General features: G+C 35.8%; 1 protein-coding gene across 3 annotated transcripts in view; it reads right to left on the reverse strand.

Moving 5' to 3' along the window:
- The window catches only part of KCNT2 (potassium sodium-activated channel subfamily T member 2), a 141,993-nt gene that overhangs the window by 85,543 nt on the left and 32,326 nt on the right, over positions 1-24,124 (reverse strand). For all 3 annotated transcript variants that reach the window (XM_086753725.1, XM_086753724.1, XM_086753723.1), the window contains exons 3-9: positions 15,578-15,677; positions 12,562-12,618; positions 11,671-11,719; positions 9,684-9,743; positions 5,330-5,404; positions 4,741-4,824; positions 4,069-4,163 (exon numbers count right to left, since the gene is read on the reverse strand). In XM_086753725.1, the coding sequence (XP_086609851.1) occupies positions 4,069-4,163; positions 4,741-4,824; positions 5,330-5,404; positions 9,684-9,743; positions 11,671-11,719; positions 12,562-12,618; positions 15,578-15,677 (520 nt within the window). The remainder of the gene's footprint in view (positions 1-4,068; positions 4,164-4,740; positions 4,825-5,329; positions 5,405-9,683; positions 9,744-11,670; positions 11,720-12,561; positions 12,619-15,577; positions 15,678-24,124) is intronic.

Genomic DNA, 24,124 nt, shown 5'->3' on the forward strand with positions numbered 1-24,124 from the left:
TAGATCCATAAACAATTATCATCAAAAATCGAAGAGCAGATGGAGCAAAAAAAAAATTTGTCACATGATTACTGTTCATTCTGTAATAATGTTGAAAATTGTCAACTGTATACAAAAATACAGAAGGAACCTTTTCCCACTACATTCTGAGTGCAAAGAACAGCTTGAATAATGATATGTAAGAAACTGATATTAGCAATTAGCTGTAAACATTAGATTATTTATTTTCTTAACTCCTCCTCTGAAAGCTTACACCTGAGTTGTAAGATAGAATGTGTCTACATGTGTAACCACCACAGATTCTGTTGTGGAGATATAACTTGATGGGTTTGGTGATGGTGAATTTAATTCATTTTCTGTGGTATAAGTTATTTTGAAAATATTATATGCAGACAGGAACAAATTTTATGAGCAACAGCTCCTTTTATGCATTTATAATTTTTTTAAAACTGTTTCTATAAATATGCTGGTTTGTCGCAGCCGTTTGAAGTAATATAGATCCCTCAAACTGATATTTGAAGTAAATTACTGTTGAGAAAGATGACCTGTCAAATGGTAACAAATGCAATGCTGTTGTCTACACACTGGAAAAACAAGTAAAAATGTACTGGACTTAAGTCATACTGAATTTTCTCCCTTCACTGTAAACCATTGGGAGAGCAGGAGGTCCAGCCAGGTTCTTCATCAGGGTCCTGGGTGTGCTTAGGAGTGCTAGAGACACTTCTAAGTGACTGGGACTCAGCAGTTCCTCCACATTTGAGAAAGCATAATTTCAGTTCTGGCTAGACAGACAGATGGCAGAGGCAGGTTCAGGCAGGCTCACTGAACTTGCATCCATACAAAGATCTGACATAAGTATCTTCTGATATGTTAAAAATATACTCAAAATTCTGAAAAACCAATTAAAGATCATATCTTTTAGATATGAACTAATCACTGGAAAATAGTTACATTTCAGCATTTATTTGTTTTAAACTTTCTTATAGAAATGACTATCAAAAGGTTTCAGTCTCACTTGAAGCAGTAAGAAAGCACTTTTGCTGCACTTTCTCAGTGCACCAGTCCAACTGAACTGTTAAAAAATGGATGTAGAAAGAGGAGTCTTTCTGGGCTTCATGCCATGTTGGACTTCTTATAAAATGGTGTAACCCCCATACAAAGCTACACGACACTTCTTTCTATGTGTCTGATAAAAAAAAAAAAAAGCATGGTTTTGAACAGAACTCTGTGATGTAAAGTTATATTGACTTCAGAAGTGCTGAGAAGCCAATGTTCCTATTGAAGCAGACAGTAAAAGCAAGCCCGTCAACCAGGAACTAAGAATCATAGAATCATTATGGTTGGAAAAGACCTCTAAGATCAAGTCCAACTGTCAACCCAACACCACTATGTCCACTAAACCATGTCCTGAAGTGCTACATCTACACATTTTTTTTAACACCTGCAGGGCAACCTGTGTGGGCTGTGGTGTTACAATTTAATTCACATAGTGCCTGAAAGTTGTTATCTTATTAATCTTAAAGGACAGCAGGGAGGCACAATGAAGGCAGTTACCAGTGGCACCAAAAGTACATCATGAGCATGTACGCCATGGCACTGAATATACTCTTAGGGAAAAGTGCTCTGGAACTGTAAGCGCTATATTCAAGCTACTAATCTAGGCTTATTAATTTTGCATTACTGAAGCTGTGGCACTATCTCTAAATGTAACCAAAACATGGTTAAGAAAACAGACCAGTGCTAGCTCAAATTCTTCTCATGTCGTGCTCCATTACATGCATGGATAAGTCTAGTGCTGGCTCCTGTATGTGTTTGGAGGAAACATACATGGTTACTGCTTTCTGTTGCAGAAAATGTGAAAAAGAGTATGATGAAAGCCACTCTTAAGTGGACAGATTCCAGAAATGGACTTTGCTTCTCTTTCAGCGTGAAGAAACTCATGTAAGCTCTAAATGATGTCTCCTAAAATGAAACGCTGCCTCAAATTCACCATAGATGTAACATAATCAAAGACCAATTGATTTTGACTGTTTATGAGATTTTTTTTAAAATATACTTTGTAATATAAATTTATACATATATGGGTAAAAAAGTGTAAAAATGCTACTATGTGTGTTCATGTAAGCAATAGTAGCAATTGCTTAAACCAAACTCCAGTCTCAGGCAAGCTGCAGATGCTTGAACAACTATTCTTAGTCATTCCAAAAGTGCTTCATTTCCTTAGTTATTGTATTACTGGGTGTTTTTATCCTATTTAGCTTATTTTACAGTCTAATAGGGTCAATACTAGGTCAGTATATAATGATCTATAATGAGCTTGTATCTGTGGCTATTGAGACCAGACATAATTACTGTAGATGAGCTTGCCATTTTCTGTATATTTTACTGTCAGTTATCAAAACGCCCAGTGGTGAGTATGATATTCTATTTAGCTGTAGCTTCTATACTTTATTCAAACAGGGATCATCACAGTGAGTTCTTAAGAAACATGCTTGTTACTAGCTTACTACAGTGAGAACTGGATACATATTTTGTTCAGCAGTTCAGTAAAATATTGACGTTAGTAGAAAAGGTGAAGGCATATTTACTCAAGAGCGCTTTGTATTGGAAAAAATTAAAAAGCAAAATTAAAGCCAATTAAAAAGTCCAAGCACTACAGTGATAGAATTTTATGCATTCTGGTTCAAGTATTGTAGTCCTTAATCATATAAAATTTTCTCATAAAGGGCCATAATATTTAATAGGAAATTTAATCCCACAAAAATTTGTTTAGAATTGGTAGCATTTGTCATTATGTAGTTGTGTGGCCATAAGACAAAGGCTAAAACTGAACCATTCGTTTTGCTACTGGCTAGAACAAACTCCTCTTCTTGAATAAAGGGCAGAGAGGGAGAAGACTGGAAAAGGCCATTTATTGGAAAAGTGTTATTTTACACTGTTATTACCAAAAGGGTTAGGCAGCACATGAAGGGGGCTATCAGAAAAACAAGCTAGAGAAATAAACGAAGAGAAAATCAAATCACTGTCACCAAAATGACAGACCAAATTTTATCAATGTGCTGACCCAAAGGCACCCTGTCTGGCAAAATAAATATAGGTGATTGAAACTTTCCACACAAAATCATCTTCTCTGTTCACTGCCCCTTTGTACACGGTCTTGTCACACACATATTCTTCCTCTACTTTCCCCACCCCTCTGCCCTGTATAAGATTCTCACTTCTCAGACATTCCTGCTCAGAAAATTCTGTATGTTAAGTAAGCTACCAAGCTACATTACAACCACTATCCATTTATGCAAACAAAAGCATAACCATACTGGGTAAGACCAAAGATTCATGTAGTCTACTTTATCTGTCTCCAGCCCTAGTCAACAGCAAATCTCTAAGGCATAGTATAAAAATGGGGCAGTCAAGTGATGTTTGCTGTGGATCTTCTTGTAGCCTCCAATAATCTGCAGCTCATGAATTTCATTAACCAAGTATGTTTATATTTAATGCCCTCTACAGACTTTTCTCCATGTTTCCCAAACTCTTGTAAATTTAAGTTCTTTGAGTAACACATTTTGATTGTTTGAATCTACCATCTACTACTTTCTGTAATCTAGATTATTAATAGCTGTCCCCTGTACTCCTTACGGGAATCTGACTTGGTCATCTGAGTGATAAGGCTGAAATCTTGCATATTTTTCTCTGTCTATCCCACCAGTCAGAGGAAGGTGACCTTAGTATGGGTACTTCTGTTGATACTTTTCAAATTTGAGTGACTTTTCTGCTGAGGTGGCACTCTTGGTACATATGTAAATTTTCCCCTGCTCCCTTATCCTGTGTTTTCGCATCGTCTGTACTTTCTTAGAGTAAGAATGATTCCCTTTCCCATGCATGCACATTGTTTCCAAACCCAGCATATCAGGAACCCAGCAGTACCAGGGGCTAGTTAACACTTTCACTGCAAGTATATTACTCTCTGTATTTCAGTGCATGATTTCCACAATGCATGTTCTACTACCATGCAGTAAAGGAAGAAACGCCGATATCTATAATAAAAACAAAGGGGTTTTGGCCACTTACCAAGTGAAGATAAGACATAGTAAGGTAGATATTAAAATGAGGACTTGGTTAAACATTGCAGACTGCGTGCGTTGGATGGCTCTGTGAAGATCGTTCTATATTAATGGAAAATAGGTGTTATTTTTGGTTTTGAATTAATAGGCAGAAGATGATTCTATAGAGGAATTATATACTGACCTGATAAAATGCAGTCATTCAAATATATTTAGAATTTGGTGATCATAGAGGGGTGTAAAAGAGCCAGCTGTGATGCTGTGATTATTTAACTAGTACTTTGTTCATCCTGGCACAATTCTGATACTATTGCAAGCTGCCCTAAGGTTTGTCTGCTGATGTCTAGCTTACAAATTACAGGCTGCAAGGACCAATTAAGGCACAGCAGTTGAGTTCCCTGCAATTGTGTATGAATAGAAAAGTAGCAAAAGAGCCAGCCATTCTAACTTAGCCTTACTGGCACAGTAAAAATTTAGTTGAGATTTCACTTAATGTCTTATTTTTTTCTAATTTTGATGCAGAAAGCAATTTAGCAATGCTTCATTATTTGCATAATCTAAATATAAAGCTGGTTAGCTTCCTATTAAAGTTGGACAATGGACTGCCAAAATCCAGGTTAAAAAAATACAGTAAAAAAATCAGAAACTCTAAAATAATGATTGGCTTTGTCATACTTACAATCATATTCTCTAAAGCATGCTTTGCCAGCCAACAATTTAAAAACACAGGAATAAACAGGTTTCTTAGGACTGGCCAGAAAATCTGAAAGAAAAATTAACAAATTCATTAAAATCTTTTCTGTTCAAGAACAGTGCTTTTCTATTTAGGCAACAATGAAACACTTGGGAAAAATACTTACTATTAATGTGTTTCTAGAGTTGAGATATGGCTTTACCTAACATTTTTACTTCCTTTGTGATGAACTGTGTATAAGACAAATTGATAAAATAAGGACAGCCAGTTTTCAGTGCACGTATCAGAGATTCATAGATTTTTATATCTAGTTGGTTTATTTTATTGATTATTCTGTAGTTTGAGTTAGAGGGGTTTGGTTTTGTTTGTCCTCTGTAGAGGAGGAAGGGGAAAGTGAGCTGTATTATTGCTTCATTAAAGTAGCAAACTATCTTCGTGTTGTTGACAAATTTCTGTTCCCACAGGCAGAAATTTGTCATCCATATAAGATTCAAATTTACTTCAATAAAAATTAAGAGTATTTGTGCAGCGATAAAAGCGCAATGTGCAAATGTATTAAATCAAATATGTTTACCGTGATGATGAAAGGGACAGCATTAATTATTTCCAGGAGAAAGGGTATTCTCAGAATTTGTTCCCAGATATTTCCCTTCAAAGAAAAAGAAAAAAAAATATCATGTCACAGTAAGCTTACATATAGTTCTGATGAGAAATATATGTGATATTCCAGTGCCACATATGGAGCCTCTCCCACTAGCTGAATTTCTGGAAGATCATTCATCTCAGATTTAAACACATATGTCAAATGTGAATATAGAATATAGGCCACTCTGGCCTATTTTTCTTACTGTTTATCATAATGTACCTCACAAGTAAAAATACATACTTTTAAATCTAAATTTTTACTAGAGCAGTTCTCTGTTTCCATATGACCATATATTTCCTTGCTATGACCTAGTTAGTAAGATAGCTCAAATGAATAATTCTAATTGTATTAACTAGTCAACTCCTTCTCTCAGCTAATGAAGAGTTTAAATTAAGTTTTCATTTTTTTCAGAGAATAATATGCTCCCATTTTCTTCTAATGCATTTTTAGGTACCTTGGAATCATAAACAGACATCTTGTCTCCGCTTTTTCATTCTTCAAAGGTTAGTTTACTTTTATTTTTACATGCATACTTACACACAGATAAGGAGGTGGGATTCTTGTCCTAAGGAATTTATCTTTTTAGTAATTCTAGGGTTTGAGTGACTCTTCACACAGGTAACAGAGTACTCTGCTGGCAAATTCTTTTATCTGCAACTATTTCTACTTCTTTTTCTTAAAAGCCTCTAAATCTTTAAAATCCTGTGTTACAATGTGTAACTGTAACTTTTGACTGTGTCAAAGTTTTTCTTACCTTAATGCTTGTTGTTTTACAGTGTCTAAAAGCTAGAGACAAAGCCCTAGTACAGCATAAGAGTTGCAGAGACACCCATCCAAGGGACTTGCCCTGCTCAGAAGATTTTACCATCAAATCAACTCTTTTGATTACCCCTGTGACTGCCCTATAGTCCATACTAACATTTGTTACAAATGATGAGCCACTTTCTATACATCCTTCTGATAGAACTTCATAGCAAAATGTAAAGCAAACAAGGAATGCAAGTGTGTCATATTTTCCAAAGAAAAAATACCATCTCGTTTTCTCTTAATCTTGTTTCATGAGCCTCTGCATGTTAGTCACAGAGGCCTGGATATTTCTCTTTATTAATTCTAATCCTCCTATTAAGATATTAACTTATTAAGAAATAAGTATTAAAAAGAGGAATGAAATTAAGTTAGAGAAAGATAGCAGTATTACTATAGTGAGTCCTTCCTTCCTTTGCATTTATCTTCTTTTATATTTACTTTGTATTTTCTCTTTCCCAATTGTTTTGGAGAGAGAAGTAAGGAAGACAATCTAGTGTTTAATATTTGAATTAGGACTACAAGATCAAAGTTCTGTATTTCTGCCACAAACACTTCAGTACATTTCTTGGGTTTCTGGAACTTTATCTTATTTACATGGAATTAGAGGTCTTCCCACATGTTTCAATGAAAGTGGTACTGATCTTCTAATAGACTTACTGCTAGCTACAGGGTGGGGATAATACTACTTCTTTTCCACGTTTGGGCAGTGACTGTGAATGATTAAATGGTGGGATGAAAATCCATACATTTAAAAAATAAGGTATTTAAAATTCAGTGACTTAAGCTTCAGTAACTGTATATCAAGATTCCATCATAGGTAACGCAACAACAAGGTAGTATATATCATGGCAATATTACAAGAATTTGCAGTACAGGATTATATTTTCAGTTGCAACAACATATTAATCTTTCCTGATAAAATACCCTTCTGATATAACCACTGAAAATTAAATACAAGCTCCATAGCATACAAAATTATTTTTCTATTTTTAACTTTTCACATTTGGAAGCCATTGTGTCTTCCATGTAATTGTAGTTGGTGGGAGTTAGAAATAGCTGGAAAATCTTAAATATTTCATGTGATAAGCAGCCCTGCAAACAAAAGTGAAATTATGAGACTGAGCTGAGGACTTATTTGTAGGAATAATAAAATCAAAAGAAAATCTGATTTTCCCAACTGACCCATTCTCTGTTTTCACTAATTTCCTCATTTTTAATCTTAAGAGCTTTCTTTTCTTCATTATAGAAAAGAAATGTCACATAATCTACTTGTGCAGGCAAAATGTCTGTGCAGATGTGCTCCAGGTACTTAGTGATGCGTGCAGCTGTAAGATTCTGGCTTCCATACACAAATGCATCATGTCTTCTGAAAAACTGCCTTTTGCAGTGAGAATGTATGGTCCTGATAAAAGCAGCTAAGACTGCCTATGTGCTGGTGATACAATAGGACTGCCAGAGGTCTGTGATGAGTTTTGGCAATTAAAGCTCCTAATATAGACATCTTTCAGAATTTTGGCCAAGGGCAAACCCTCATGCAGTAGGTTAAGCCAGGAGAATGCAGATTGTAAACCACTCATTCTGGATCCAAGCGAGCAACAATGTAATACAGTGCTACAATCTTTGCATTCCTCCCCATATAAAAGCCATAAAAAATACAAAATCAATGTATCGTCATAGCGTGATATACTATTATGTCCTCGCTGTTCTGCATTTTGAATCATTTCTCATATGTCATTAACCAAGTATCAGAAAGGTAAATTCCTTGGAGTATTCTCTCAAATGACTGCTTTATTTCTTTTACATGTTATTTGTGAAATCCTAGCAATATGCAGACAAATGCTAACACAATCATCTTTTTCTTGTTGTTTGCTTCCTAGCTTGTCCTCTGACTTGTGCCTAAGTTGTAAAAGCTTTGGAAATGTTGGCATTAAATCAGTAATCTGTCATAGATTTACATGAGCTAAGATTCCTTCAGTCATCCTGGTTGTGCAGAAAGGCCTTACAGTGGGCGAAATAACCACCTTGGCTTCATGAGTCTGGTATAAAACTCAGGTAAATGGCTCTGTCATGATGTTTTCAGATTGTAACTAAGAGGGAGGGAGTTGTTTGCATCAGGTGGATTGCCAAAGTGCCTTTCAATACTATTATTCTCCCTTACATTACTTGTATTCCCTTTATGGGGAGTGGAAATATAGCCATCATAAAATTGCCTCAACGTTTGTGACAGGTATATGCAGCAAATTAGGATAGTACAGCTTTACACCCGTTGCATGCTAATAAGTAACTTCTCATGGGACCTGACTTGCCAATGTTTCTCGCATCTTCTGTACGCACTGAAATGGATGCAGACCACAAGCAGAATGGATAGGGAAAAAATGCTGCTCAGTAAACTCAGGAACAGTATAAATTGTGATTGCTCTTTACTCTTCTGGCACTAGAAGTGTTGTTTCTAATTGTTTCTGCCTATAATTGACTTGCATTTGTAACCTCCAACAACTAAATAGCATATGCTACTTATGAGGATTAAGAAGAATAACCTTTAGACAGCAGGCAGTTTTAGGCCTCTTAGTATTATTGGGTGCTAAGGAAAACATTTGTGCCATAACTACTTGATAAGCACACTAAAGTACAGCTCTAACTTCAGTGGTGGCTCTCATAGCTACTGAATGTCAGGAATTCAAAAATGAAAAAAAATAAATTGTGCTCCAAGATACTTTCAGCTTTACAATCCAAGTTTTTTCATATTTACTTTGATAAATTATTTTAGTATTTTTCTCCTGAAGACAGCAAAAATGCAGAGTACCTAAAATTCACTAGGATAGCACATAACAAAATGTAATGAAGAAAATGGAATAAAAATATTAGGAAAACAAAACTTTTTAAGGAGAATGCAAATACAAAACTGTATGGTATTCAGATCAGATGATTTCAAGGCATTTTGCAAAGATGTTCCAATCGCATCAGAAAGACGGATAACACAACATGTAGGTATCCATAATTAAAAAAAAAACCTGAAAGTACTGTCTTGGCCTTGTTTTCTGGTGTGCAGTCTTAGAGGCCTGAAACTTGAGTTATAGATACTGAATAGCTACAGCTTTGACATCACTTAGACTTGTGTCCAGTGCATTATGGACAGACATACAAAACCGTGCACTTGAAAAATCAGTATGCCAAAATCAAGGTCATTTCTGAGAATGTGTTTTCAAATTATAATGTGTCAGTGGACAATAGGAAAAAAATTGAATATTCATTTCTTACTTACACTCTCTAGATATTACTGTTTGCTCATAAATTTGGGAAACATGAACATGGCTGCCTGTGACAATACACTGTCCTTTACATGCGTGTTTTTTCTCAACTTCCTGCCTGTACATCAATGTGAGCACAGATTCAGGCATATGAATTTCATACTGAAGCATTTAAGTCAGTTACTTTTTGTGGTGAATTATGCCTAAAAGTAACTAAAAGTACTTACCTTATAGCTTAGATAACTCAGCAGCAGAGTTTCAAAGAGACTTATTAAAGCCACAGAAACCTTAAGTGAAGTGATAAAATACATATATTAATACTGGCTTCTAAAAAAATATATGACATTAAGCATTACAATAAAAAGTAAAAGATAATAAAATGCATCTTTTCCATCCATCCTCTGAAACCATCTCAGCTAACAGCATTTAGCATGAAACTTGAATATTGTTATTTTTCTGGCTAAAGCACAGGCTATGACTTGAGTCTCATTGCTCTTTTCCAAGTATAAGACTCCAGAGGGTGGCCTCCAGGGTGGCCTCTCCATGCTTTTTAGAGAGCTCTGTACACAGTCTGCCAGATTGTTTCTCAAGTTTTAGTCGTCTGTTCCTAAAAGGTACTGAGATCTTTTTACAAGACAGAGGAAGAAAGAGAAGGAGGAAGCTGTAAATAATGGAAGCTAGTCAGCTCTTTACTTTTCTGAAAAGATGTTACAAACATGTGGAAAAGCAAACACGTTTTTTACTGTGTATAATTCAGAAAGTTGAAAACAGCAAAAATGATACAGATAAATCATTGATATTAGTATTTAAATACAACTGAGCTCAACTTATCAGCTTTCACCTAGATTATATGTAGTTAGTACATGTATTACGTAATGTTAAAATATTTAAATAGTCAAATATCAAAGTAGTAAAAAATTTAGTTAAAACTTTATACATGTTAACCACAAAACTTACTTAAATCCTTTGCATAGCAACTATTTGTATTTTTATGTGTATTGTGGGAATATTTTGTCAAGAAGATGTACAAATTCAGCTGGAGCATGAAGTCAAACAAGCATCAGGATTTCTAATTTTAAAGTAATGCTCACTACTACTACTCAGAAGAGTACACTATTTGCACTCACAGTATCACTACCTAGAATCAAAAAAGATGATATGAATTGGAAAGTTATTAAAATATGCAATCAAAATATTGATATTAGTTTCTCCAAATAATAATTTTTGTTTTATATAAATGCAGGTTGTATCTCAAATAAAAATAAATCTTTGTTTGCAACTATTGTATATATCCTCCCCTGAATGCAGGGGTATAAACACATGCATACATATACACAGACGTTTAAATTCCTGTATTTATCAGATAAACTTATTAGAACAAGACTGTAACCATAAGCAAATAAATCTCCCAGTAGTTTTTAATTAAATTGAATACAGTGATCTGATTGCGTAGGTCAAAATTTATTCAAACTGTGCACACTCTAAGCAAGGAATTGAAAGGTATTTACATCAAGGGATTCTTCCCTTAGTAAAATTGTATATTAAACAGAGGTACAAACCATCATAATGGCATTGGTGCAAGAATATAAGCATGGTGCAAGAATATAAAGGTATAACCATTCTGGAAGCTTAAGGAATTCTTAGTAGAAAAACACATTTCACAGGGACAATTCCCAAAGCACTGTCCACGAGTAAAAGAAAAGTGTTCCTAAAATGAGCAGACTCCAGGACACTGAGGACTGAACCACAAATTTCAAAAGATCTCCAAGACCCACAGAGCACTGATGTAGCACATCTTTTGTGACATACTCCTCTAAACATGTAGGCTTCTACATTATGAAGTAACTTTATATTTCTAGTGTATTTAACAAGAAAGCAATAAACAGTTATGAAATTTAAACTCATCATTTGAGCAAACAGTGAATACTTGACTCAACGGAGCTTGATAATTCTAAGATAAAAGGCTATCTAATTCTACAATATTTTGTTATAAGCTTTAATACTTTATAAATATATTGTAAAGTCACATAAATTCAAATCAGTTAGCTAATATCAGCTTATCTTTACTTTATGCTTTTGTTGTACTTCGTCTCAAGTAGATGTCGTTGTTAATACCAACTTTTCGAAGTATCCTTTAACATCACTAAAAGGCTATAAATAATATAGTCTACAGTTATTAAATGGAACTAGTTAAGTTGGCCATTTACATATTACCTGTAATCCCCATAAAGGCAAGCTTCGATTCACCCAAATAATAGGGGACCTGTTCATTATAATAAGAAAATAAATACAAAATTAATAAAAATATCATTAGTGTTTTGAACAAAATCAAGAGGGAAAAAATTTACATGTGAATGGAAAATAGAGCAGCCTTATTTAAAAAAAAAATCTCAGTAACAAAAATTTAAAATCAGTAGTTATCTACTTAGTATTGACATTGATTGTATTTCTAATCCAGAGCCAATCATTGAGTTTCCATGGGAGTAATCCAACACCCAGTGACACTAAAATCTTTTATTGGTTACAATGGCTGCTAGTTCACCCCCTGTGATTCCAGAAAAAAATAAATCAATTTGAGCTTTGGATTCTAGAGATGGAGAGGAATAATTATTTATGGTAGGCAAAAGAAATCTGACTTCTTTTTTGTGAACGATTTGCTATCTGTGTAACAATACAAATGGTATCTAACTCCTAGTAGCTGCCATATCTTGGAAATATCTTATGTTGTCTTAGTATTTACTAAACTCAGTGATAATAGACACTTGATTCAGTACTACTGGAGTCTGGCACACTTAATGGCACAACAGTGTAGTAATTTACTCCTAGTTACAGTTGTTTTCTAAATAAGTGCATCCGTTTTTTTTCAGCATGGTATAAGCATTGAAGGAATTCAGATCTTACAAGACTATCCAATCCAGCAGTTCACTTATACAATCAGAGAAACAATTAAAATAATTAAAGGCAGTTTTGAATTCAGGAACACAGAAGTAATTGCATATGTTGAAATGTCACCATTCCAGATGAAAATGGATTTATCTTCCTGTTTCCCTCCCCTTCCCACCATTATGTGGATTTTTGGTTTGCTTTTTTAAATTAGGAACTCACCAATCAATCATTCCAGGTGTGTAGTTTTGATTGGAACAACTCCAGTTTAATTCCTTACTGAGAGTTGTCATCCCATCCATGTAAAGTCCATTTTCATTAGCAAATATATACAGGAACACAAATATAAAAACATATGGGAGGAAACAGACATTAATTACATTATTATGTGTTCTATAAAATGCATGCAATAGTTTGAAACCCTAGGCAATGTATATAGACATTTTTAAAAGTAAAATAACTTTTGGAAAGTAGTTCCATATGTGCTCTGTGTCTGTAGACAAAGGACTATGAAGCATTTAATGTTACATTTTTTAAAGATTTATTTTCAAACATGTTCCAATTTAAAAACAAAACAACTCAAATTATACTTTCAAAAGCCGAACTAAGTACACAACAAATACTGAAGATCAAGAGATACTAGAAATGCAATCACAGTGATAGGATGGGATAGAAAAAGCAGATATACTTAGGCCTGCCATATTCTGAGCAGGAAAGATGGCATCAAACTACACTTTATTTCCTCTCGTGAGGATGTGAATGAGGGCTGGAGATCCATGCAGCAGTAATTCAAGTAAGCGCCTTGTGATATCTATTTAAAAAATAGCTGCTATGTACTTGTGATGTTACTTTGCCTTGAATTGCTGGCATAGAGCCTTCCTTCAAATGGTCATGTAAGGATATGGGAATATATATTTGTGTAAATTATGAAAAATATCCTTGTTTATCCTTGACAAGCTAGGTCAGCAGAAAAGATTATTTGCAGTCCACAGATTAGCAGTAGCTGTATTTTTACAGACTCTGTGGGACACGTGCTAAATGGTATCCATTAATAAGGATGCTTTATGTCTTAAGTTATTCCCTGTACACCTGCTGTGCCTGAAGGAGCAAATGAAAGATAATGTCTTGTGCAGGCATTTCTGAAAAACAGGAAATAAATCTGCAGGGAGGGACTGTGATGAAAAGCATTCCTTCCAGAATTATCACTTTAAAAACAACCAGGTGATAATGTTTTCTGTGGCCATGCTCTCAGCACAGAGTGGTTTCTTTCATCAGGCTGTGACATGGTATCTAGAAAGCATTTTTTTTTTTTTTTCCTAACACTGCATTTGTAAGAATGCATTATGGCAGTAGTTTAGGACTCGAGACTCCAGGATCTCTATGGGCAAAACCACTGACATTAATGGGTACCATTTGGACATAGGGCTGGTTTCCCTGGCATAGCTTCTAAGACTGAGGTCTTAGTGAGCATGTAGAAGTGACTTATCTGAAACTCCTCAGCCAGACAAATGTTGTACAGAGACAGAACAAAATAACTAGTGTCGTAAATGTACCATAAAACGTTATAAGGGAATGATATGCATAGAAAAGACAAATACACTCTCTGGCTGGTGATTTGTTAAAAGAGATTGGAGGAACAGACATGTTAGGAAAGGCCTGGGGAGTTAAGCAGTCTATAAGATGCAGAAAAATTGTGCATACAAAGACAAAAGTATCGAAGTGACAGAGTGTTGATGTTCTAATCCGTTCTGTATATCCAGACATAGCCTTGCAGTTATTATACTGGCACTCATTTGGGCTCACTATAGTTCTCCTAACAAAACAATATCATCAGCTTCTTCATGCTAGAAAGTATCATTAGCTGTAAAATTTCAGGTCACCAACTCGCTGTTCTACTATGCCTATATTTCTAGGGATGGATATTCTTTTCTCCATCACTGTTAAAGGTTTTGCGAAATGTTTACTGCTTGCTTCCTCCCTACATATTTCCTCTCCTTGAAGAGACATGCTAAGATACAGGTGGAGTCAAAAAATAGTTCTTTGTGGTTCTTGCTTTTCCAGGGTGATCTTTTTTCTGGCTCTTTTTCAAATGTTCTGATTTCTTACAATAACTTTTGACCAAAAAAAAAAAAAACCTCAAATGCATTTTCTGTACTTCGCATTCACAAATCCTTCTCCCATGCACTGTTGAGTAAAGCTGATATTCTTTAACTCACTTTGCTTTAGATTTTCACTTTGATTCTTGCAAAATATAGTATTTCTCCTCTGCACTAGCTTTTTCATAGTATTACCCTTATTAGATTTAACTAATTTTCAAATATTAAAATTAGAAGTCATACTTTGTCCTTTGCCTAACATTGTGTGAAGAGTGCTAGTTCTATCAACTCAAGCTTTGTATTTTCATCCGTGCTCCATTTCTTTCACTATTTATGGCAAACAGAATCAAACTAAGTGAAAGCAAGTAAGTTAATTAAATGTGGGCTTGTTAGCATTTAGAATTTAGAAGATTCAATACACCCAGGATACAAATACAACTGAAGTACAGGATTGAATAAATGTTAAAGATAATTTCTTCTACAATTGGTGGTTGATTGTGTAATACGGGGGGGGGGGGGGGGGAAGCAGAGTACCCTATGACCTGTATAAAATACCATACTGACAATTGCAGATGTGCAAAATCACTCATTATGACCATAGATCACCATGAGCATAGACTTTTGGTCTCCCTTTCTCTAAATTTTTAGAGAAAGTAGAGGGCTAGGAAATTCTCATCAATGTCATCGGAATGAAATCTCAGTTTCACGTATTTGTCTGTTTGTTTCCAAGATCTGGGGTTTAAAGTAAAATTATTTAAGTAAGTAAAATCCTAAAATTATTGTTTCATAAATTGGCAACTAAATATTTGCAACTGCATTTTTATAAATATAAACGTGAATACAATACAGATAAATGTTATGTAATAATATAACTAAAATATAGAAGTTTGCACAACTATATCTGATGTACAGTATCTGAGTAAATAGCCAGGATTATTTTAGCAGTAAAGTGAAAATTGTTATTCTGGTTTTTATTTCCATTCACAATTTAAGACTAGCTTTATAATTCTTTCAAAACATCTGCAAGACACAAAACCAAATCCCTGTTGGCAGAATATCAAACATTTATTCATTAAATTCATCTATAAATTAAGCAATGCTTTGAGAGCAGAAATAACAAAAAAAAAAAAACCCCACATTACCATCCAAGTCCTTGTGTAGGATCATCCAGGAGGACACGAACTATGTATAAGAAACAGCTTAGTAGCTTGAGAGAAAAATTGAATAATCGTATTCTCAGACCTATTTAAAAAAGAAAAGAAAAAAAAAGAAAATACAGAAATAAATTCAGGTTCTTTACAGTTTCATCCACTTTTAAAGTAAAACTAAAAGGAACTAGAATAGCCATGATGTAACTGAGCAAAGGTTGATCTTAGCCAGTATCCTGTCCCTGATATGGGCAACTGGTGTACCATACAGAAGAATAAGCCTGTCAGATACATACATCATAGACCTTTCCAGCTTCCAGAAATCTCTGGATAAAGACTCAGTCTGTTTTAATGTAAAGAACTACTCAGTCATTTGAAAGATATTTTATGCTGTTTGTCTTTCCTGATGCCATTCTTTGGGTCTTTTGTATTTTTACAAGTCTACTTTATTGAAAGTGGAACCAGAACTCCGTATGGTATTTGAGATGCAAGATACAGTGACATGAAGAAGACATACTTTCAGCCATAGGCAGATGTGTGAGGGATCTCAGTGATGGTCCATGTAGGGCCACTGTGGGGAATTACAAGCTGCACACAGCTGTGAGAACATGACCTTGGAGAGGGGAGCTAGGAGGGTTGTTATTGAGCAGTAAGTTGCTGCTGTCCGGGAACCGCTGTTAGCCAGGAGAGCACATACTTGGCAGGCCTTGCTGCATGCGCTGGCCGCGCGTAGTCAGTACTCTGCCACTGAATCTGCTGAGGGTATAAACAGAGGTGGCTCAGAGCGGAGGGAGAGAGAAAGGACACAGAGCTCACTCTATGAACAACAGGGGAGGCCCTGGAGCTGCTGCGCCTACCTCCCTTCTGTGCTCTGGCCCCACTGATCATCATCCTCCTGCTCGGCAGTGTGTCCAGTTTAGTTGGGTTGGTAAGACTCTCATAAAGGGAAAACAATATGCTAGTAACTGCTTCTGCAAGGCTATAATAGAGTAATAAATACCTTTTGTGCTCTTAAATATCATATGTTGGGTGAACTTTGTGCACAGGAATCCTACAAACTTGTTACAGCAGAAGGATATACAACGGCAAGTATTTAAATGTTAACTAGCTGAAAGTCTTCAGCAGTAGCTTCTTATACAGACTATATTAATACTATTCCAACTTATAAAATGTTAAACTGTAGTTATTTAATGTTGAAGTTGTGTAATTATGCATCCAAGAATCAGGACATCTGAAAGTTATGCTGATTGCACAACTGAACTGAATCAACAACTTGTTCTTCAGACCATGTGAACATCAAAACATTCTAGCTGAAAGAATATATCACAAATACTATCACAAAATACTACAGTATTTCCCACAAACATAGGTCCATTGCACAAAGACAGGATTCCTTCAAAGGGATCTACATGGACACTTGCTTCTATCACATGGCCCATTTATTTCAGTGATAATTGGAGCCATTATGTACTACAGTGGAACTTAACTGTAGTTTAATCAGATTTTGTAGTCATTAGAGGATTAGAGTTTAAATTCTCAGTCTTACTATTGAAGTCAATAGTCTTAAAAATTTGCCAGTGTAAATATTTGTATCGAACTCTTGGTTTTAAGTTTTCATTTACTAATTAAGTTAAAAGTGTTGGTTGACTAAGGTCAAGGAGGGAGAGGTCACTTTAAGCATTATTTTTTTTCAGTCTTGTGAACTGAGAGTCCAATTCTGCCTGGCTCGACCCTTCTGTCCAAAGCAGAATATCATTGATTGAATCTCACACAGATGTTACTTCATTTGCACCTAGTAAAGATAGTATCTTTTATTGTTGTGTTGTAAATACGTTAGCAGATCTGCTGAACTCAATATAATTATTTCTGTGGCTTAAGAACTATTGTTTCATTATATACAGCCAAAGCTGTGTGCATACATTCCCTTTTAAGGAAAGAATCATAATTATCTTATGGTAATATTACATAATTTTTTCCTTTACTCTGTCTTAACTTCAAAATTAACACTTTACAGTTAAAATTGATAAATCACCTTTTGTATCTTCTAGTTCCCCTCCCATTAAAATGCAATCCACAGCAAACACAGAAAAATAGATTCTTAAATATTTTACTACGCAGTTGCTGAAAGAAAACTTAAGGTTTATTCCACAACACTGCTTACTACTTTGAAGTGTGAAGTTGCAGTTATCACGTGAGAACTGGATGGACTTTTACAGCATCTTGTCATCTGTAAACTAGGGATTAAAATCCTGTGGTCCCAACTGTGAGAAGTCCCACAGCTGTTACTGGCAATTACGTTTGTGAACATCTACCTAGTGATTCCTGCTGTCCTATCAAGAGTAATTAGCCACAGACTATTTATTCCTCAGTGTGAGTGAAGGGATTGGTGTAGTAAAGGGTTTGACAAGCTGTAGAAGGTGGGTGAGCAAGTGTTGTGGTCATGCTATTATTTGACTAGGAGGACTCTCAGTACTTTTCTTGGGTGATGCTATGATTTTTTTTTTTTTGCAGCTTTTTTTTTTTAACTGTTGCTGCAGAAAACATGAATTGTGTGTCTGTACTAACCCTTTTGTGATAGTCTGCTGGAGTATGAATGGTTGCCATAACAACTAGGCTATTACAACAAGAAGAGCAATAGTGTTACCCAAAAAAGCAAAAAAAAAAAAACCCAAAAAAACATCTAACACCAAACAAAAAAAAGCTCACCAGGATTTAATTTTCACACCAATTTTGTGGTGTCTAACTCTCTCAGATAAGTACAAAAGTCTGTTGTTTGTTTCTTCTGGTCTTTAGCTCTGTAAATCTTGATCTTGGTGTGAGACGCCTCTTTTCTCATTGATAATGGCCTGGTTTATAATCATCATTTGAAATTATATGTTGGTTTAAATGCCAAAAGAAATGGTGCTTTTCTGATTTAAAAGCTGCATCAGTGCAAATGACCCATGCTCCTGACTGCTGCCTTAAACTCTTAACTCTCAAATCTTAGTGTTGAAAGACCTGGAACTACTTAAGTATTCAAATACTTAGAATCATACAATAGTTTAAGTTCTATAGATCTGCTTCAGGCTATGCCTAAAAGTGCTCCAGGCTCTGGATATCTGCACAGGAATGGCTGTTTTCCACAGAATATAAGGCAGAGTTCTCACACCTTCATCTAAGGGTTCTAGTTAGCATAGATACAGAGTGCGTATCACGGACTGGGTTATATAGGCAATAGGATCAGTCTTGTACCGTATGTGATTGAGTGAGTTAATACAATAAAAATATGGAAGAACAGACTTCAAGTCTATCCTGTTTTGGAAGGTCACCTCTCCTAGTTCTTTGTGCCTCAGCCTTTAGAAATAAGATGTGCTGTCAGAGGGAGCATATTTAGTCACCCCTGCTAAAGCTTTAATAATTAATGTAGGGCTACCAAATAAGCATTCTCTCCAGTTGAAATCTTCTTTAGCCTCCTAGTTGAGGGTGTGATCTGTGAGTTGGAAGAAATACACTTATTCCACTATCATGGAGATGTAGGCTTTCAAATATGGGAAGGAGGGGACAGTCACCAGAGAAGACACTTAAAATAGGTTTTCATTACTCTGTTGCAAAGAAAGCATTTCATATTTCTGTTTGCTGGCTGACTATTTTTGTTCTCTATTTTACATGCTGTCAGTGGATCAACATGGTCTGCTTGACTTAATTTATTTTTTTCCATTCACAGCTAGATTGTTCAAGTAGCAGGGTCATTTGCACAGAATATTTCTATGTTTTGACAGTGGTGCTTGAAACTACAATCATATACTGTTATCCAGTTATGTATTGTTTAATGAGACTATAATTTCACTGCATCTGTGTAACCATGGTGTTGCATCCTTTGTCTTCTTTAATAGAAGAAATTTATAATAAGTGCAAAATCTGTCTGTTTTGTGAAATAAATATAACTAAGTAAAACGTTAATGTTTCCTTCTCTTCTTATTCTGTCTCCACTGAATTGTACCTTCACTTATTTTTCCCTTTGAGACTTAGCTGTGATAATGCAGTATGCGATCTTGGCAAGTACTAGCAAGTCATACCACTATTTCATCTTTTTGTCTCTTTTTTCTTTTTTTTTTTTTTTTTTTTTTTAGAGGGGAAAGGAGAGGGGATGGCTGATACCTTTGTAAAATGCTTTTTATGCATTGGTTGAACTTGATTAGACATTTGCTTGCAGATGATTGAGTGGAAGCTTGGTTGACACTAGACACAGATGAAGGCTTGTTTTATCAGTTTATAGAAATACTTCCAAAACCAGACTAATTAATGAAACAGTTGATATTTCATGATACCGGTCTGTATGTGATTTAGATAAGAACAGCACTCTGTAGAAAATACAGATTCTAGAGTTGACTGCTCTTGTTGACAAAATCACATGATATTACACTCTCATGTGTTAAATTCACTTGTGAAGTCTTAAGGATTAGCAAAAACCGTTTCGTGAACATGTGTACTTTGATTTAGTTACACTGTCTGAAAATTTGCTGACAATTCCTTTCTCCATGTTAGCAGCACATCTTTGGTATGTGAAAGAAGATTTTCAGTGCTCTCACTGAACACTAACTAAGATCTAAAGCGCAATATTTTTATTTCTCCACTCCCTGATACCTCTGGGCAACAAAATCTTCCAATTTCAATGGAGGACTGAATGAGTACACTTGAATTAGTAGTAGTTACTATCTAAGCAGCAGGTTTTTGGAGATTGTATTTTAGAGGATTCTGGTTGTGTTTGAACAAGAACAAAGATCTGCATAAGCATAGGGAGTGTTTGACTGAACTTACTAATTCTGAACACTTCGGTGTAGGTTTTGGGGTTTTTTTTATTCAGTACAGTAATAACTGTTGTATTTCTTGTTTGCTTCTCCTGAAAATTGCCTTGTTTGATGTCTAATTGTTGGTTAAGCTTCTTGTATCATGAGAACTGGTAGCAGGGCTTGGGTAAGCTGTGGGACTCTAGTGGGAAATGACATGCCCATATGCATATGCTGCTGTAAGTACAGTAAGCATCTCATTCTTCAACTTACTTTCTGCATAATTCAACAACAGAAAAAACACACCTCATCTCTTAAGAGTTTTCTTTGGAGTCCTCTCCTGAGGACCTGTCAGGAAAAGAAGGTGCCCATAATGACAGTGTCTCTACTAGCTATCTACAGGAAAAACTCATTATTGTGGTTTTTTTTATTTGTTAATCCAAAAATACAGTATGCTTCTACAAAACGTACCTTAGCTCTGTATGGCATCACTGTGTATGAGAATTCATCAGAATCTGGATTTTTCCAGCAATCATCAAGCAAGTCAAGCAAGAAAATTCTTGTGCTACTTGCCTGTGGCATGAACCCATCTCCAATAGCATGAAATAACAGTTGCTTCCCACCTTCTTGCTTATTTCAAATAAACTACCTCTCCTTTGGACCTGTGTATCACACTTACCTAATAGAGATGACCCACTATAGTAACTTGTGACAATTCCCTTAATGGGCTTAAGCTGAAAGGCTATGCACTTGGCAAAGGAATGGCCATTAATTCATACTAATCAACTAACTTCTGGTTTAATATTTGTCCTGATGATCATAAATGAGTCTACTATTACATTTACAGAGTCTGCAGCACTGCCATCAAAATATGTAGCAGTACATATGTATTTTTTTGATCTTGTTAAGATCTAAGCAGGGAAAAAAATTCTTTCACTTATCTCAAGTAAGGAGGTACTATTCAGAACCTTCTTGTCTTATCAGTGAAAAGACATTTATGGTGAGTCAGGTCATAACGTTTATAGATATTCTTAGAAAGCAAACAAGAGTGCATCAAATCTCTGTTTTGTGAACTAGATCAGGAACAAAAAGGCTACTTATTCCTTACAGCTTCCCAGACCACCTTTCTAGCCTTTTCTAGTTTAGGATGCTTTTTCTATTTTGTCTCTTACTCCATTATACGCTATATTGACAATGTCAGAAGTCAAAGGCTATAAAGATATAAAATACTTAGAAATGTAAAGTCACAGGGAGAAAAGTAGAAGAGAAGTGAAACCATTTGAAAAGTTGTAGTGCAATTAATTGCATTTAAAATGTAAATCTAGTTAAACTCATTTATCTCTAACAGAATCATAGAATGGCTGAAGTTGGAAGAGACTTCTGGAGGTCATTTTGTCCAACCTCCGTGCTCAAGTAGGGCCACCTAGAGATGGTTTCCCAGGACCGTGTCTAGATGTTTTTTTACTATCTCTGTGGAGAGGGACTCCACAACCTACATACAAAAATGTATGAGCAAAAATTCATTCTTTGAACAGTTACATTTGTAAACAAAAAATGGGAGTATGAAATTCTTCCTCACACATCTCCTTTCTTTATTCTATGCATATGGAGTTTTTCTATACATTCTTTTCATATTGGCCAAAATGCAATAAGAGAGCTCTAAAGTGTGCTAATACAGAAAATGAAACTTATTTCAAATAAAAGTCTTCATTAGAAAATAAATTTACTGATCAAATCTAGTTAAATGTATAATATGTATAATAATACAATGTAATGCAAAGTAATACAATGTATAATAATACAGGCCAAGTGCAAGGTCCTGCACCTGGGTCACGGCAATCCCAGGCACAAATACAGGCTGGGCGGAGAATGGATTGAGAGCAGCCCTGAGGAGAAGGACTTGGGAGTGCTGGTGGATGAGAAGCTTAACATGAGCAGGCAGTGCGCCCTTGCGGCCCAGAAGGCCAACCGCATCCTGGGCTGCATCAAGAGGAGCGTGGCCAGCAGGTCGAGGGAGGTGATTCTGCCCCTCTACTCTGCCCTGGTGAGACCCCACCTGGAGTACTGTGTCCAGTTCTGGAGCCCCCAGCACAAGAAGGACATGGACCAGTTGGAGAAGGTCCAGAGGAGGGCCACGAAGATGATAAAAGGGCTGGAGCACCTCTCTTATGAGGACAGGCTGAGAGAGTTGGGGCTGTTCAGCCTGGAGAAGAGGAGGCTCCGGGGAGACCTGATAGCGGTCTTCCAGTTCCTCAAGGGGGCCTACAAGAAAGATGGGGAAAGGCTGTTTAGTAGGGCCTGTTGCGATAGGATGAGAGGTAATGGTTTTAAAATAGAGGGGGGTAGATTTAGATTAGAAATTAGGAAAAAAATTTTTACGATGCGAGTTATAGAACACTGGAACAGGTTGCCCAGAAAGGTGGTGGAGGCGCCATGCCTGGAAACGTTCAAGGCCAGGCTGGATGAGGCTCTGAGCAACCTGATCTAGTCAGGGATGTCCCTGCTCCTTGCAGGGGGGTTGGACTAGATGACCTTTGAAGGTCCCTTCCAACCCTAACCATTCTATGATTCTATAATTCTAATGTGAAAAAAAACCTATGTCCCATCTGAGGTTTAGGAGAGAAAATACTCTCAAGCTATCCACCTTATTTACTAGCAGAGATAGTCCTCTGCTTTCTATGCTGTTCAGGCATCTGAATTAAGATGACTTTCCCTTACATCTCTGTGTAAGTGTAATAAATAAGGCTTTCCCCATGGATGAACTTTCCAGCAGCTTTGTTAAACATGATTCTCCAGCTGGAAACCGGCAAATAGTTCCAAGGCTCAAGTTGAAAATATCAGTTATTCACAGTACAGTGCCTTTTTTTTTTTTTTTTTTTTTTTGGCTTAGGGGAATATTTTGCTCATCACACTTGGAAAGCCAGAGAAACTTAGGCAATAAAAAGATTATGTCCTGTGATGTAAAACTGGTATTATTTAATACTAGCTCTTACAGACAGAAGATCTTATCGTCTGTCTTATTTTTAAAATCTTGATCTATTCTCCTAAGTTTTGTTTGTCTGGGTTTTTTTAGATTGGGACACCGAAAAGGTGAAGTTCATTCTTTTCTATTTCTGTCCTTTCCCAGACACAAAGCGATGGAACCATCTTAACTGTATTAGACCAAAATGTATTCTTTTTAGTCTAAAAGCTTTATGTATAAAGCTATTGTAATTTTAGTGCTTTGCAGTTGTAGGGCAAATGGAGGTAAATTCAATCCTGCTACACAGAGGAAAATTCAGTTCAGTTACTGCTCTTCTCAGCTGTAAACTGCACTGGTCTAATCAACATTTGATAGCATACAATGCTTCCATGCCCTTGGACCAGCTGTATGAACGTATATTCAAAGATCAATATCTTAGTTCCTCCACATTATTCTCTTCTATGATGGCCTACAAATTTAAGTTTATATGTCAATTAAGATATTGTTAAATCAGACTAAAGATAAGGACTACATTTATGAGGTAGCACATTCATGGGAAGGAGGTATGTCTTCTCCATTAATTTGCTTTCTAATTTTTTTTTTTTTTAGTACAGATCAAGTTTGAAATTTATTTAGGAATACTTAATAAAATTGAACACTTCAAAAAGCTAGGTACTTCTGCAGCTCTTTCCTTCCAGCATCTTAGAGGCTTTCCTAGACATAAAGTCATGACTTGTCAATGAGCATTGCAATGTCAGATCCATGCAGATTAGTCAACTTGATGACAATACAGAAATAAAGTCACATCACTAA

The sequence above is a fragment of the Chlamydotis macqueenii genome, chromosome 8, assembly GCF_036417535.1.
Source record: "Chlamydotis macqueenii isolate bChlMac1 chromosome 8, bChlMac1.mat, whole genome shotgun sequence".
Taxonomy (NCBI): Eukaryota; Metazoa; Chordata; class Aves; order Otidiformes; family Otididae; genus Chlamydotis; species Chlamydotis macqueenii.